Source organism: Ochotona princeps, chromosome 10, assembly GCF_030435755.1.
Source record: "Ochotona princeps isolate mOchPri1 chromosome 10, mOchPri1.hap1, whole genome shotgun sequence".
In the NCBI taxonomy this organism is placed as follows: domain Eukaryota; kingdom Metazoa; phylum Chordata; class Mammalia; order Lagomorpha; family Ochotonidae; genus Ochotona; species Ochotona princeps.
This window is the reverse complement of record NC_080841.1, coordinates 12462999-12480906: the sequence shown is the minus strand read 5'-3', so window position 1 is coordinate 12480906 and position 17908 is coordinate 12462999. Positions and strand designations below refer to the sequence as shown.

The following is a 17908-nucleotide window of genomic DNA, read 5'->3' as shown; positions in this document are numbered from 1 at the left end:
TGAAGGCTCTGCCATCCAAGAGGAGATCTGAAAGAGCAGAATGTTCTTGGGATGCAGCAAACAATGAAAGTCAAAAATGGAAAGGCATTCAGACTGGAGTGAATCATCTCAGAGGATGAAAAAATAGCAACTCCTACAAATGTCATCATTAAAAACACACACTTTACAGTAGAGAATAAGAAGATGGGGGACGGAGCAGTTTGCTTCAAACACAGTCACAGTCAAGTGTCCAGCTCTTGGCTCACGCCTGGCCCAACACCACAGTGGCAAACACAGGTGGAAACTCTATCTCTCAAATAAATTATTGATTGTGAGAGTGAGAGATACTGGAAAAAAAAAAAAAAAAGAAGAAAGCTGAGAGCGTGTAACCCCTCGAACGGCTGCACTTAATCCAAAAAATTACCATGTTGAGATAAATCATTGAAAACAATGACTTTTTTTCTTCCCACCAGAAATGCTTTTTACAAGTGGGACAGTCATCATCCCAGTACCATTTGATGAAAAGACTATCCTTTATTCCACCAGACTGTTTGGCACCTTTGTTGAATTATATTCCTCTGGTCTCTCTCTCGCTTGCTCTCGCTCTTGCTCTCTCTAGGTGTATCTTTATATCAATAGAAACATAAACAGATATATAGAGACACAGGCAGACGGATGTGTTCTTCTGCCGGCCAGATTTGCCTGAATCTCCCTATTATTTTCCCCTTTCTATATTTCACTCATTTATTTTGTCAAAACTGCTGATACCCACCATATAGTTTTGTTTTTCACTTACTTGATCATTAATATCCTCTCAAGTCATTAAGTATTTGACATGGTTTTAAATTGCTGCAATGTATTTCTTGATACAGATGTACAATCTTAAATTATTGAATATTAGGTTGTTTTCAAACAATGCAATAAACATTCACCAATGTGGCTTTATTTACATCTGCAAATATACCTTAGCAACAAAACTTCGTATGTGCTACATAGCACTGTGGTACCAACTGCCTGGCAGTGAGGGAGAGCCATCATCCTTGAGAAGTCACACCATTACTGACTCTGGTTATTAATAATTTAAACTCTTGACCAATTTTGGATTCAGTGACTCATAAGAAGACAGAAATCTCAAACCTAGAAGTTTTGATAAATCCATTTAAAGTTAACTAGCAAGCCATTCCTCATGAATTCAAAATCTCAAAGTTTGATGTTATTTTTATTCCTTACATAAAGAACTTACTTAGTTTTGCTTCAGAGATTCAATTGATATTCAAAGAAAACATTTCAAATGAAACAGCCATTAAGATATAGGCTTACAGGGAAAGGAAGACCACTCCAGAGGGCCTTCCTAGATTACTTTATATTGTTGGTGGTCAGCTGGATAAATACCAAAAGTCAATTTTGTCAGTGAATCCAGAGTTGATTTTTCTCTGTTGAAGAGTCTTATGAGAAACAGGTAACAAAAGATTAATATTTTCAACGGAATCTGCCCATTTATTAATTTCTTCTGGGCTGTCGTCCCAACGTAGATGAGCGAATGTTTTCTCTTGCATGAGAAATGGCACACATGGAAAACACTCAGTGAAGGCCAGCCATCAATTTAATTTTTACAATTATTGCCTAATACCATATGTTACAAATTTTTTGACCATACATTTTTGGCCTACATTTTTTGACCATAAGACAAAAATAAAAGGGCCGAGCGTCATGGCCTAGCGGCTAAAGTCCTCACCTTGAACGCGCTGGGATCCCATATGGGTGCTGATTCTAATCCCGGCAGCTCCACTTTCCATCCAGCTCCCTATTTGTAGCCTGGGAGGGCAGTGGGGGGCGGACCAAAGCCTTGGGACCCTGCACCCGCATAGGAGACCCGGAAGAGGCTCCTGGCTCTTGGTTTTGGATCGGCGCAGGACCAGCTGTTGCAGTCACTTGGGGAGTGAATCATCAGATGGAAGATCTTCCTCTCTGTTTCTCCTCCTTTCTATATATCTGACTTTCCAATAAAAATAAATAAATCATTTTAAAAAAAGATAAAAATGAAAGCAGACAAGACCATCTTTGGGTGTGCCCAATGAGAGTGGCCTCTTAATTCTATGGGCCAAATATCTTTGTCCATGTCCAAGGCCAAGTCTTCTACTTGGGTTCTAGATCCCATGCAAATCTTGCATCTTTATGGACTTTGTTCCAGTAATTATTCCCTCTCAACTGTATCATCCATTCTTCCTTTTCTTGGGGTTTATTCCTACTAGCAAATAATATGCCTTATTATTAGTTACTATCTTAGAAAAAAAAAAATGTTAATCCAACAGGTTCTTCTAGCCCCAGATCACTTTCTGTACTCTCCTTCATCACAAAGCTTATTGAGGTGGCCACGATTCCTGACTTGACCTTTTACCTCGTTTGGTCTCCTGGTTTGCTGTCCCCCAGATGCCTCTTGTCCAAGTCACTGACGGCTTCATGTCCCTGGACATAGTGGTAATGTCTGTTTTCATTCTACTGGAATATTTGAGCTGTATTCGACCCACCCTCTCCCTCTTGAAGTACTTGCTTATTTGGCTTGTACGCGAAGCAGTCTCTGAGTTTTCCTTCTTCAGTCAAATGTATTCTTAGGTCCTAGGCCAGTTCCCTGCTCAGTGCACCTGCTTAGTGCCGACATGCCAAGGTCTTGGTCCCAGGACTCTTCTTCTGTGCACGCACGCACACACATCCTAGTTCTGCAGCATCAAATATCATTAACAAATTGGCAAGAACGGTTGGGAAACTACCTGGATGAGCTAAGTGTAGGTGGAAGATTAATACCATTTAGTTGTTAAGAATTTCATATTCACAAAAATTAACACTGAAATAAGTATATGAGAGGAAAATACCTTTCAGTCTTGTCTGCCTAGGCCATGATTAATTTGGGTTCCTTTTTGAAGGCAGCCAGGTTTAGATCCTGACACAAAGGGATAGCTTGAAATCCCGAGGCAGAAAGGGGTTTCCAGTGTTAGAGTTTGGAGAAGACAGGAGGGAGGGGATCCCAAGGCCCAGTAGAGGAACTAGTCTTTGGGAAGATGAGGCGCACATCTTGTTGGTACAGAGGGAAGGAGGAGAGAATCAGTGATGATACAGGAAGATTTATATGTTTCCTGAGAAGCCAAGACGTTGTGACATGATAGCTTCATGTTGTCTATGGAATAGGGGGCAAGGCATTCTGTTCGGAGGGTGGAGTGGCGGGGGTGGCTGGGAGAAGGGCCCTGCAGGTTCAGAGGCCGGTAGTTGGGAACCGTTGTTGCTGCAAGTGAAGAGTGAAGCACAGGCTGCCTCGAGACACGCCATCGGAATGCCCATTTGCAGCTGGTGCTGACAGATTTATAGGGTAGAGCACAGCAAGCGTCCGTGGTGACTCTTGGTTCAAATCCAGGCTGTGGGAGCAGGAGTCTAGCACGGCAGTTAAGGCACCTGTGTCTCATGTTGGACAAGCCGCGTTCCATTCGCAGTGCTGGCTTCTGACTCCAGCTTTCTGCCAGTGCTGATCCTGGAACCTGCGTTCCTGCCCCCACATAAGACAGCTGGATTGAGTTCCCAACTTCCAGCCTCAGCCCCGGGCTGTTGTGGACATTTGTGCAGCAGACCAGAGATGAAGGCCATCTCTGCTTCTCTGTGTGTCTCGCCGCTCAAAGGTAATAAATACATTTAAAAAAACAAAAGACATTTTAGCTACTTTAAGTGATCACATGGCTAGTAATAATTTTAGTGCTGTTATTCTGAAATTATTCTGTATGTCATGAATAATTATATTGACATTCTTAAGAATGGAAAGAGTGGAAGAGAAAAGTAATACCAAAATAAAATCAAAGAAATTAAATGAAAACTTCATCATTCAAAATGTGAACTGAATGAACACGGTTTTTCTTTTTCTTTTTTTTATTGCATTTCATTTTTTTAATTAATTACATTGCATTATGTGATACATTTTTTATGCACTGGGATTCCCCCTACTCCTCCCCACACCCTCCCCCCATGGCGGATTGCTCCACCTTGTTGCATTTCCATAGTTCATATTCAGTTGACATTCTTTCATTGGAGGTATTTACCAAGCATAAAGTCCAGCATCTTATTGTCCTGGTAAGTTCAATGGTTTCTTGGTGAGACCATCTCTGGTCTGAAGGTAGAGCCAGCAGAGTATCATCCCAATCAATTAAAAGCCCCAACATAATATTTCCAACCATTTACAACATTGTGGCATTAATTGACATGGTATTGATTAACCAATATGTTAATAGTAAAATGCAGGTTCTCAACCACAACCTGTGACTTCTTCATAGACATTTCAATTTTGGTTTATATTCAACCGTGTTCTATACACCTTAAAATGGCTTAGATTGCTATTCAGCTGTCTCATGCCTATTTTAATTTTAGTGTTTAGCAGTTTATAGCATTGAAGCATGTTTTCGCTGAACCTGGCTGTTTTTCGGGTGGTCTAACTCTATAATTCTAACAGGATATATGTCAACAGTTCAGGTGAGCATGTTTAGGAGGGGTGTGCAGAGAAATCTTCCATACCCCAGTAAGGAGTAACTAATCTTTGTGTCCCACCCAGTGAGTTATAAGTGCATCCCCGCTGACTGTTTCCTGTCTGTTTCTAAGCTTTCCTTGTTGTTCTATCTATTCTAGTTTTGTTTGTTTGTTTGTTTGTTTTGAGGGGTTTCTGGAGCGCTCCTGATGGTTATTATGAGAGGGGGTGGGGACCCAAAATTGGAAGCAGGCAAGGACCAGAGAAAGCTCCTCTCCCTAGTCCCGAAGGAAGTAATACCAAAATAAAATCAAAGAAATTAAATGAAAACTTCATCATTCAAAATGTGAACTGAATGAACATGATGATTTTTCTTAAAAAAAAAAAAAACTTGGGCCCGGTGTGATAGTGTAATGATTAAGGTCTTCGCCTTGAACGCGCCATATGGGCGCCGGTTCTAATCCCGGCAGCTCCACTTCCCATCCAGCTCCCTGCTGTGGCCTGGGAAAGCAGTCAAGGATGGCCCAAAGTCTTGGGACCCTGCACCCGTGTGGGAGACCCAGAAAGAAGTTCCTGGCTCCTGGCTCTGGATCGGCACAGCACTGGCCGTTGCGGCTCACTTGTAGAGTGAATCATTGGACGGAAGATCTTCCTCTCTGTCTCTCCTCCTCTCTGTACATCTGCCTTTCCAATAAAATAAAAATAAACCTTAAAAAAAACTTTCACTTTTTTTTTTTTCAGTTAAAGAACTCTTTTAGCCTACTATGCCACAGTGCCTGTCCCTATGGCTTGTATTAAAAAAACAAAAACAACAACAAAAAACAGGCCTGGCACAATAGCCTAGTGGCTAAAGTCCTTGCCTTGCAGGTGCCGGGATCCCATATGGGCATCAGTTCATGTCCTGGCGGCTCCACTTCCCATCCAGCTCCCTGCTTGTGGCCTGGGGAGGCAGTCAAGGATGGCCCAAATCCTTGGGACCCTGCATCCATGTGGAGGACTCGGAGAAGGCTCCTGGCTCCTGGCTCCTGGCTTTGGATCGGCCTGGCTCACCTCCAGCTGCTGTGGCTACTTGGGGAGTGAAATAGCAGATGGAGTATCTTTCTCTCCTCCGTAAATATCTGCCTTTCCAATGAAAAATTAATAGATCTTAAAAAAAGAATATTTTAGCTCTGTCCATGAAAAAACTTAGATATTATAATCACTTTAGAAGCAAGTTAGTATCTTCAAATGCCTAGACTGTAGCCTAGAAATACCATTTTCTGTTTTTTTTTTTTTTTTTTTTTTTTTTTTTTAGATTTTATTGTTATTGGAAAGCCGGATATACAGAGAGGAGGAGAGACAGACAGGAAGATCTTCCATCCGATGTTTCACTCCCCAAGTGAGCCGCAACGGGCCGGTACGCGCCGATCCGAAGCCGGGAACCAGGAACCTGTTCCGGGTCTCCCACACGGGTGCAGGGTCCCAATGCATTGGGCCGTCCTCAACTGCTTTCCCAGGCCACAAGCAGGGAGCTGGATGGGAAGTGGAGCTGCCGGGATTAGAACCTGCGCCCATATGGGATCCCGGGGCTTTCAAGGCGAGGACTTTAGCCGCTAGGCCACGCCGCCGGGCCCACCATTTTCTGTTAAAGGTCACTGGAAACCCATGCTCTTGGAAGAAGTGGGTGATTTCTAGTGTGGGATAAAAATAAGTAAAACGATGGGTCCAGTGAGATGCTCAATTGACTAATTCTCCATCTCCAAACATCCAGCATCCTACACAGGCACTGGTTCGTGTCCCAGCTGCTCCACTTCCCATCCAGTTCCCTGCTTGTGGCCTGGGAAAGCAGAGGATGGTCCAAAGCCTTGGGCTCTGGACCCACATGGGAGATCCAGAAGAAGCTCTTGACTCCTGGCTTCAGATCAGCTCAGCTCCAGCTGTTGCAGCCAGTTGGGGAGTGAATCAGCAGATGGAAGAGCTTTGTTTCTTCTTTGTAAATCTTCTTCTCCGATATAAATAAATAAATCTTTTAAGAAACATATGTAAAGTGATTCTGGAAGAGGCTCCGTAATTCCAGAAAAGAAAGAAACCGTGAAAGATGAGTGGGACTGTGGTATCTCAGCCCCAGTCTAGAAGCTTGCCTAAGAAGGGTCCCGGTATCAAAGATAGGACAGTGGTTGGGAGGCTGGGTGTGGCTTCTCCCCTTATCTCTCCCCTCCTCCCAGATACAGGAAGGAAAAAAAGAGATTGTCAAAACAATGGTCTCACCCACTTTCCTCTAGCCCTTGACCCTTCTCACCCTAATCAAATATGTAAAAATCATCAAAAATAAAATTTATACAATTAAAACAAAGATGGGACAATTTCAGCTTCTGGAAAAACAGGAAGAGGAAACATTGTGCATCAAATATATTAAAAATCCTTGGATGCACAGTGATATAAGTATTTATTTATTTGAATGGCAAAGAGAGAATCTTCTTTCCACTGGTTCACCCTCAGATACCTGTAACAGCCAAAGCTGAGCTGAAATCAGGAGCTAGGAGCTCCATCTGGGGTTCCCACATGTGCAGCCAGAACCTGAATGTTTACACCAACATCTACTGCCTCCCAGGAGCATCAGCAGGAAGTTGGATCTGAAGGGCAGAGTAGTCGGTATCTTGATCCCGGACATTTTTTATGGGATATGGGCATCCAAGGTGATGGATTAATCCACTGTGCCACAATACCTGCCTCTCATACTGAGGGAAAAAAAAATCCTCATAGGTCATCTTTGGAGGATGCTCGGGAAACGACGACCTCCTTAGATCCACTGTTACAAAGCAACATACCTATTTGCATGTTTCAGCACTTGAGCAGGTGTCTGTATAGTGCTGTTACATTTTTTATTTCAGTACAGTAGCTCAGGCTGCTACAAATTGATGGCTGACACGGTATAGCTGGCCAAGCCACTGTGCCTGCAATGCCAGCATCCCAAATGGGCACTGGGTTGTGTCCTGGTTGCTCCACTTCCAATCTAGCTGCCCTACTAATGGCCTGAAAAAGAAAAAGCAATGGAAAATGACCGAAATGCTTGAGCTCCTACAACCTGTATGGTAAACTGTGATGAGTGCTCCCGCTCCTGGCTTCAAGTTGGTCCAGCTCTATTTCAGCCACTTACAGAGTGAACTGCAGACGCAAGCACTCTCCCGCAGTAACTCTCCAATAAAAAATCTAAAATACAAAACAAACAAAGACAAACTGATGTTCTCAAGTGTCCACTTTGAGAACTCAGAGTTGCCTTGGAAAAATTTGAGAATCTAATGACTCAATGAAATGCTTGATCTTGAAAGGGAAAATCAGCAACTTAATTTCTCCCTTCTGGAAAAACTTCAGAGTGTGACAGTCTTAAAATGTTGACTAGTGAAACCTGCATGTTTCCCTCGGCAAAGACTTTGTCAAGGTCCAGGCTATTTTTTTTTCTAATCAACCAATGACATCTTTGTAGGGTTACGTTTTACAATGCATGCAAAATAGACCTCATCTGAACTTCTGGCATTCTGGAAGCTTTCCTGAGATGAATTATGCATTCCTGTGACTGTGTCTGTGTACGAGGAATTCAGGTTAGCTGTTTTGATCATAACCATCCCCTTGCCTTGTAGGCAACCCTGGAGTAATCCCAGGTCCCATGGTAGACACAGGGGCTCCCTCATCTGACAGCTGAAATGTCTCTTAAGAATGTTTAAAATTCCTTGAAAAAGCTCAGGCATGTTCTGATTAGGTCACCTTTAGCTATAAAATCTTTTTCCTCCTACCTCGCAGTGCAGAGATCCACATGTCCGCAGCCATCTGCGGTTACTCCTCCATCCAGAAGTTCCAGAAGCGGCACTTTGTGTCATCCTGAGTATGTCCTCTTTGTTTGGTCTCTCCACATTTTCCTCCTGTAGAATCTGTAGATTTTCCCAAACCATAGAGAATTTGGGCAGAAAGAATAAATATTGATCACTGAGATCATAAACTTAATGAGATATATGAGATTACTACGAAGACATTTCTAAAATTATTAATGCATCAAACACACTATGGTATTGAATTACTCTCTTTAACAGCTTTCATTATGTTAGACTTTGTGGTTATGATAAAGCTATGTGGTGTCAAACTTCACCATCAGCTGACTCCTCCTTCATCCTCCATGTTCAATCCAGGAGGATAGCTATCAATAGCTATCAATAGGAACATTCTTTAAATGTTTTAAGAGATTTATTTTATTTATCTGAAAGGCAGAGTTACAGAAAGAGGAAGGGAGAGAGAGAAAGAGAGAGATCTTCCATCTGCTGACTCATTCCCCAAATCAGGCCATCTAAGGCCAGGCGCCAATAAACTTATCAAGGTCTCTCATGTGGGTGCAGCAGCCCAAGGACTTGGACCATTCTTTACCATATTCCAAGGTACATTAGCAGAGAGATGAATTGGAAGCAGAATGTCTGGAACTCAAACTGGTGCCCATATGGGATGCTAACATCTCAGGTGGAAGCTCAACCCACTGTCACAGTATCCACCCATCTACACCTCACTTGATTCTCTTCACTTCATGGTCTGCCCGCTGCCACCAGAGACTCTAGGCTGAATTACTGCATCAGCTTTGTATCACGTTTCTTTACCTCTGTTTTACCCTTACAATCTTGTCCCTGAGTGAGAAACCTTTATTGGTATAGGACACTGAGGTTTTAGAATAATTTATTCTGCAGCATCACTTGGCCTAATTACACGAATAACCTAGTTCCTTTTTTTTTTTTTTTTTTTAAATTGATCTGAAATGCAGCCACATGGAGACAGTGAAAGAGAGGGAAAAAGATAGAAAAATCTTCTATCCACTGACTTTACCATCCACCTGCCTGCAAGCACTGAGTCTCGGTCTGAGCTGGGCAAGTTGAAGTCAGGAACTTGGAGGCTGAAACTCAATCCAGGTGTCCCATGTAGGTGACAGGGAGTCATCTGCTGCCTCCCAGGGTGCATGTTAGCAGGAACTGGGAACTGGAAGTGGAGCTGGCACTCCAACATGGGACATGGTATGCCAGGTGGCATTATAACCTCTACACCAAGCTCTAGTTTTTTAGCTTCCTGGACACGCCACACATATGCTTGCTTTAGGCCTTTCCTTTTTCTTCTCTTGTCTCTCTTAACGGTTGTAATCCCTTCCCAGCCTTCAGATCTGTTTAGATGTCTTTCTGCTGTAAATGTCCCCAGTTCCCTAGGTCTGGCTGCCCATCCTATGCTTTCCTGTGCTTCCCCCACCAAAACACTTAAGGTAGAACAGGATCTCCGGTCTCCTCCCCTCTGCTGGAGGCTTGGTTAAGGCACACTGACTTCATGACCCTCGTCAGTATTGCATTCTTAGGCCTGGCATATGGTAGGCACCGTAAATCTGTTAAGTAAATAATTCCATTTTGAATTGTGAGGGCCTGGTTGTACTACATGTCAGGAAAAGGGACCAAGGGCAGAAAGTAGGAGGGATTGATTCTGGTCTGACTCACTGTGCTGGTACAAGTGGAAACACCATCAGTGGCAGCAAAATTAGTCTGTGCTCCCGTCTTCACATTGACAGGTTCTTACAGGCTCTCCAAGTCTCACATGTTGAGAGTCAGGAGTAGCTGTAAACGAACAGGTGTGAGAGTGGAGTTTGCTGAGATGAAAGAAGCCTGGGCATTATTCTCTCCCTGCATGTCTCAACAGCCCTCGAGACCTACACACAGCTCAGCTCACCTGGTTGTGGCATTTCCTGTTCCGAGACAGGCTGAGGGCCAACTCTCAGAATGTCTGTGTGGGATGGATGCATTCCACAACTCTGGTCTGAGCCCCACCCCCCGCCCCGAATATTTGCCTGCCGCTCCCTGCCATGAAACAAATGCATAATGAGAACTTACTGGAAATGCCATGTAGGATATCCATGGGACCTATGATGTATAGGTAATGTTTTCTGGGGCCCCACAATTGAAAGACCATCAGAAAACCATGTTGGTGAAGACCTTCAGGGAAAGAAAGAGAAACAGGAGTTCAGGTTCATAGGCTGGCTCTGGTGGGACTGAAGAGGAAACCCAATTCTGAATTTTTCTGAAAGAGCCTTGGGAGGGGACGAGCTCCACAAGCCCCAAGCCGGCCAGTGTTTTATCGTCTTAACCCTGAAAGGTAAAGGGCTTGATGTTCAATGGGCAGAAGGCTTCACCCCGCCTCGGAACCCACATGCAGAAGTGTGTTGCAACTCACTGGGCCGGGCAGCAAAAGTGACTCATTCCACACATGAGGTTAACTCATTTTCCTAAAGGAATAGTCTAAATGTGAACACACACAGCCAAGGCTCAAAGCATCTTTTGGAAAACTGAAGGAAGTTGGACAGGCTAACACATACTAGCTTGTGCTACCTTTAAGGTGTGCCAAAGACTGTGGAATGCCAGAAACACTGAGGATGGTGGCTGGACCCAGATCCCATGATTGAAAGCTGAAGGGACCTCATCTCCAACCTGAGAGAAAGTAGCACTTGCATACTGCATTCCAGCTCATCCAGGAGTCCGAGAGGGTTAAGTTCCTTACTGTGCCACTAACTACCTCTGTGACCTGGGACACATTGATTATTACTTAACTGGTTTCTTCATTGACACAATGAGGATAAAATGCTTACTTTATAACATCAGGGTGAGAATTAAACATGACAGCATTTATAAAAGGCTTTGCATGGTACCTAGCAGAAGAAAGTCTAATTAAATGGCAATTATCACCAAGCTGAGTTCACCACTGAAGAACTGGATTACCTTGTAGGGTGGGAACCTCCCTGTATCTGAAAATATTCTGAAAGTCAGCTGGCCGTGAAGCAGGCTCATGTAGAATAGCTTCTCTTGCCTGGGTATGGGACAAGGTGGAAAATGGTGAATGGACTCAGGAATGCACACAAAATCCAAGATACTATCCTGTATTAATGTTAAGTTGCTTTGTATCAGTATAGATTCTAATAAAATGCCCCCAAATGCACAAAGCTAAAATGGGTGGAACTCAGAGGGGACTATGGACCAATCTACTTTATGATGGGAGACTGCCTGTTTGATCTATTGTATGTGCTAATGGGCAACAGGCACATTGCTAGGCAAACCTGAACACGAGCGTTAGAAGAGATGTAATATGACTTACCGCACTTGATTTACTTACAACCCCCTGTCTGTTGGAAATCAACATCTTCTGTGGCTTCAAACACTTACAGGGAATTATTAGAGCTAGTTCATGCAACAAATCTCAGGAAACTTGGAAGAATCCATGTTATATAGATTGTCTGGCCATGATCATAAATGTGTGAGTAAAAAATACATACAATTAGACATTTTTAAATGAAAAAGACTAGCTCATTTTTGCGGTCTGTTTTTGTAACTGTCTGAGAGGCAGAGAGCTGGAGAAAGGGAGCTCTCCTGCAAATGACTGGTTCTCCTCAAATGTACAGAATGCCAGAGCTGGGCCAGGTCAAGTCAAGGAGTCAAGAGCTCCATCCTGGCCTCCCACAAGGGGACAGGGACCCAGTCACTGTAGCCATCTGTGCTGCCTCCCAAGGTCTGCACCAGCAAGAAGCTCAAGTCAGGATCCAGGGCTAGACATCGAACTTAGGTGCTCTGATATGGGATGCAAGCATCTTAACCAATGAAACAAACCGCTGCCCTAAATCAATTGTTAAAAGAAGAAATATAATAGAAATTTTAAAATACTTTGAATTAAAGCTTGTGGGTTGAAGTAAAAGTGGCAATTCAAAGAACCCATAAAGTTTCCTTATGTTAGGAAATTAGTAGTTAAGAATGAAATATTTTGGGGCCAGCACTGTGGTGTACTAGGTTAAGCTTCCTCTGTGGTGCTGGCATTCCATATGAGTTCAAGCTCCGGCTGCTCCACTTCCTGTCCATCTCTCTGCTAATGTGTCTAGAAAAGAAGCAAAACATTGGGGCCTGCGTGATGATGCAAATGGCTAATCCTCCCCTTGTAAGTGCTGGGATTTCATGTGGGCAATGGTTCGTGTCTGACTGTTCCACTTCGCTGCCTGTTCCACTTCCCATCCAGCTCCTTGTTTGTGGCCTGGGAAAGCAGTTGACAACGGCCCAAGGCCTTGGGACCCTGCACCCGCATGGGAGACCAGGAGCAAGCTCCTGGCTCCTGGTTTCAGATGGTCTCAGCTTCAGCCATTGCTGCCATTTGGGGAGTGAACCAGTGGGTGGAAGATTTTCCTCTCTGTCTCGCCTTCTCTCTGTGTATCTGACTTTCCAATAAAGATAAATAAATCTTTTAAAAAATATAAAGCACATTTGGCAAGGTTGCTGTAAGAGCAACATATGAAACTAAATTCTATTTTTATAAGCAAGAAATAACTTTAAAAAATTTAAATATTTAAGAGGACATCATTTATAATAAACTGCACTGAATCTAGAATAAATCTTTTAAAACATTTATTTGAAAGGCAGAGTTGCAGAGAGAGAAATACCTTTTTTTAAAGATGTATTTATTTATATTGGAAAGGCAGATTTTTACGCAGAGAAGATGTAAAGATCTGCTATCCACTGGTTCACTGCCCAAGGGCTTGTAACAGCTGGAGCTGGGCTCAACAGGTGCAGGGTCCCAAGGCTTTGGGCCATACTTTATTGCTTTCTCAGGTCACAAGTAGGGAGCTGGATGTGAAGTGGAACAGCCGGAACACAAACCGTCACCCATATGGGATCCCGGCACTTGGAGGTAGAGGATAGGCCGAATGAGCCATTGTGCAGGGTCCAGAGAGAGAGAGAGAGAGAGAGAGAGAGATATCTTTCATCTGCTGGCTCCCTTCTGAAATGGCCACCGACAACCATGGCTAGCCAGGAGGTATCCAAGAGCCAGGAGTTTCCTCTGTCTCTCACATGGGTCCAAGGGTCCTAGTGCCTGGTGCTTGGGCTGTCTTCCACTGCTTCTACAGGGACACCAGCTCACAGCTGAATCAGACATGGATCATATGGGATGATGGCACCACAGGTGTTGGCTTAACCCACTATGCCACAGCCCCATATCCTAGAATAAATCTCATCAAAGATGGGCAACTATGTCTAGTGAAAATGAGAAAAATGGCATTGGAATAATGAAATAAAACCCAAATAACTATATAAAAATATAAAGATGATATAGAAAAGTCCGTTCTCCCTCCAAACCAATCAATAGAATGCAGTTCCCATCAACATCACATAAAGAGTTAAAGATTTTTTTTTGATACCAAATGGGAGAGCAAAGGGCTAAGAACGGCCACGATATTCTTGATGAAATGGGAACCATCTCAGCAGGCAGCAAAACTCCCACTAAAGCTGTCATAACCAGGACAGCCGGTGTTGGCACAGGCCTGACAATCGTGCATGATGGACCCTTGTTAGGGCAGGAATGGCCACTGGACAAGGAATTCCAGTCCATCCGTGCTCTATGCACAGCTGCCTGGTCATTTGGGAAATCAGGGAGTGACTCCTACTCCTTATGAAACACAAATCAATTCCAAATGCATTCATGATTTAAGCGCAAAAGAAAAATCTTTGAAACTCTCTCCAAAAGCTGTAATACTTTTTTGATTGTAGAGTAGGTAAAGATTGTTTTAGATACCAACATTGTTAAATAAAGAAAAGATTGATTAAACTCAAGAAGGGTGATTCATCCAGAGACCCCAGAAGTGAGCATCTGGCACAGGACTGAGGTGTCACCGGGGAAGCCAACACCCCTGGGGCCCGCTGCTGCTCCACTCGGACTCCAGCTGTCTGCCACTGCTCCTCCTGGGAGACGCAGGTGCCAGCCCAGGTTCCTGGGTCCCCACCACCCACGTAGGTAGGAGACCTAGCTGGAATTCCTGGCTCCTGGCTTCGGCCTGGCCCAGCCCTGGTAAGTGGGAGGCATTCGGGCGCCCAGAACCGTGGCTGGAGCTGCTGGGGTACAACTTGGTGGCGGCAGAAGCTTCCAGAGATGTCACTCTGCCGAACCTACTCTGTTGAATTTTTGCTATTCTTGCCAGCTAGAAGCAGAACAGAGTTTTCAGGCCCCAGGGGACCTCCACCCAGCCCTTACTCTCAGGCTCCTGATTTCCTAAGTGTGCCAACCCCCTCGTCACTCTCAAACGCGTTTTCCGGGCAAGTCTGACTCCACAGCGCTGGCCTCCTCGGTTATGTAAATTTTTACCTACCCTGTCCAGCTACCTCTTGGCTCCGAGCTTTACCTCCAGCACGCAGCCGGGAAGGGGGCGTGGAAAACGGAGCCGTGCCTAGCAGGCCCCGCCCCCGGCCCGCCCGCAGCCGGTGCAGGCCGAGCCCCGCCCACCCGAGCCCCGCCTGTGTGTCCTCCCTGCCAAAACCCGGACAAGTGGATTTCGCGCTCCGCACGCGCCTGCTGGGCCCAGTCTGCAGCAGCCGGGCCCGGCTCGCAGGCAGGACTCCCGGCCCGGCGGCTGGACGCGGGAGCCGGCTCCGAGCGGCAGCGGATGCGGCGCCGGGCCTGCGCGGGTGAGTGTCCTGCGGACCCCGGGGAGGGCCCCGGGGGGAGGGCCCCGCTCACACCCGGGCAGCCCCGCCCGGTCTCCTAGCAGCGCCGCGACGTGCGCGCGCCTGGGGTGCGGGGCGGCGGTGGGCGGCGACGCCCGAGGGAGGCCGGGCTGGGCGGGCGCGCGGGGCGTGGGCGCTGCGGGGCGTGGGCGCTGCCCAGCCGGTTCTGCGTCGCCATTTGAAGGGTTGGGCTTCCCAGGCCGCGTTGTGCGCCGACCGCGGGGCGTACTCCAGTCCTCGCCCCCTGTCTCCTCTGTCGATGGGGGTTCTAGGCCCTCGGGTGCATTTTGGTTGGAATTTTAGCCATATACTCCAATGTTTTGTGCGTGATTTTTTTTTTTTGAAGAAAGTAATTTATGGATATTTTTGATCATTTCGAGATTAAAGGTCTTTTCCAGGCACCGGTTTTGCAAACACATTTCGCTGTAGGTGGGTCTAGCACCTGATACCTGAGAGCTGTGTCATCTCTGGCTGCCTGTCTTCCTGTGTGACATGAGCTACAAGAGCTCGTTGTAGAATCCCCCAAACCTGAGGCCCCAGGCCTTCAGCAAGCCAGCCTCCGAGGTGTGGAGGGGGAGAAATAGGTTTTTCTTGCCATGTGCAGGCAGAACAGGGAACTGAGCAGCCCCTGACCATACTGGCTGAAGCCAGGAGCTTCTTTCTGATCTGCCTTGTGGGTGCAGGGTCCCAAGGCTTTGAGCTGTCTTCAACTGCTTTCCCAGGCCACATGTAGGGAGCTGGAAGGAAAGCAGAGCAGCTGAAATAAGAGCCAGCGCCCCTATGGGATCCTGGTGCATGCAAGGCAAAGACTTTAACCACTAAGCTACCATGCCAAGCCCAAAGATGGTTCTTTTGGGAATTTTGATGATGGCAAAGTGGGCCACTGTCAGGTAGTGCGTGTTCTCTCTCTCTCTTTTATTTTGTTTTAATTTTTAATATTTCAGATAGAGAGGTAGGAGAGAGAGATCTTCCATCTACTGGTTCACTTCCCAAATGCCAGCTGGCATTCATGGCCCACCTGGGTGAAAGCCAAGTGCCTGGGACTCGAGTTGAGTCTCCCGCGTGGCAGTAGTTCGCTTCCTCCCAGGAGGTATTAGCAAGAAGCTGAAGTGGGAGGGGCTGGATGTGGCATCCCAAGGGCTGGCTTAACCTCTCACACCACAGCCACACCTCATGTCCTGGTAGCTGCCCCCAGGTTCTGGGCCAGGTTCCTGGAAAAGCCCTCAAGTGCCAGAGCAACCAAATAGATGTTGTCTGTTGGGGAGACACATGATGTCCGGAGGTGTGTCCCAGGGACCCTGGGGAGCCAAGTACACCACCTTCTTGTGTAGCTGGTTAATTTTAGTAAGAAGTTAGTTCCCGAAGAACAGAGACTGTGGGAGACCAGAGCCTGATAACATCTGATGCCTGCATCAAAGGTGCTGGCTGGCCACTACTGGCTTTCACACGCACAGAGGCACTTATTTTCACACTATTTGCTGTATGATAACCCTCTGTGATAAACGTGATACAGCATATAAGGCAGGGTTATCTGTGCGTTCACAGGGCAGTCCTTGCCTGCTGCACATTATTATAAAGATCCAGTGACACATGGTGGGGCCAAACAGGTCCTGAGGGACAGGAGCGGTTTTCTGTGTAGCTGGTGGTTTTGATTGTGGACGTTCTTATGGTAAAGTGTTCCTGTTTTGTGTGGTGAGAATGTAGTAGAAGGGCTTGCTGTAGAAATCTCTAGAATATCAGGCTGCTGTGTGACAGTACAGGTCTTCAGTGAGCAGAGATAGCCTGTGAGCACAAGCTCCATCAAACTATGTGCAGCATCTGCCCAGTGCCATGTGTGACCCAAAGGACTCTGCCCACCAGAGGAAGTGGGTGCAGTAGGGCCCGAGGGGTGAGATGCCATTGGTCTTGACTGCTGCTTTGAGGCGATGCAGGATGGTGATACATTGCCTTGTGTGGGAGCTCACTGAGGCTCGGTCAATGTCACTGCGATTTCCTTCACAGGCTAGGAAGGATGTTTGTTCCAAGGTCGCTCAAAGTCAAGAAGCATGCCAATGATGACAGCAGAGGTGGTGTAGCTAAGAAGGCGAAACCGGAAACAGAAGCCCCTCCTCTGGAGAGAGACGGAGATGCCCCTTTGGAGGCCTTGGGTACTGGAGAAGCTGTGGCACCCACCCAGCCCAGCAGTGAGCCATGCCCCATGCCCAGTTTGGTTGGCCAGTCGGCCGAGGTATGTTTGGAAGGACCACATCCGGGTACAAAGGACAGCCACCCTGCAGATGAGCCTGTGAAGTCATTTTCCAAAACCCAGCGCTGGGCAGAACCTGGGGAGCCCGTGTGTGTGGTGTGTGGTCGGTATGGAGAGTACATCTGTGATAAGACAGACGAAGACGTGTGCAGCCTAGAGTGTAAAGCGAAACACCTTCTCCGAGTGAAAGGCATGGGGGAACCAGGAGAGGCAAGTGGTCCCCATCAGGCAGGCCCTGAGCTCGCCTCGGCACCCCACACTGCCTATGCCTACAGAGAGCACCCCTTCATTGCCAGTCTCCACGAGGGCCAGGTGGCGAACCTGAAACAGCAGCTGGGCATCGTCGTCCATGGGCACAAGGTGCCCAGGCCCATCATCGAGTTCGAGCATTGCGGTTTCCCTGAGGCCTTGAATCACAACCTGAAGCGGGCAGGCTATGAGGTGCCAACCCCCATCCAGATGCAGATGATGCCCGTGGGCCTGCTGGGCAGAGACATTCTGGCCAGCGCGGACACGGGTTCTGGGAAAACGGCAGCCTTCCTGCTCCCCGTGATCATGCGTGCTCTGTGCGAGGTGAGTTCCCAGGGTGCAGGGGCTCATCCCGGAGCCAGGTGAGCAGCTTCCTGCCCTTCCGCCTCAGTGGGATTAAAACTGCAAGCGGAAGGTGAA

The 17908-nt window shown here is 46.5% G+C and overlaps 1 protein-coding gene across 4 annotated transcripts in view; it reads left to right on the top strand.

The window, feature by feature from the left end:
• Positions 1–17908, top strand: part of DDX59 (DEAD-box helicase 59) — an 83565-nt gene that overhangs the window by 48141 nt on the left and 17516 nt on the right. For 2 of the 4 annotated variants that reach the window (XM_058668981.1, XM_058668978.1), the window contains exons 1-2: positions 14802–14955; positions 16996–17812. In XM_058668981.1, coding sequence (XP_058524964.1) covers positions 17006–17812 — 807 coding nt within the window. In that variant the 5' untranslated portion in view covers positions 14802–14955; positions 16996–17005. Of the gene's footprint in view, positions 1–14801; positions 14956–15227; positions 15424–16995; positions 17813–17908 lie in introns of those variants that run through there. The other 2 variants (XM_058668980.1, XM_058668979.1) reach the window with 2 other exon arrangements.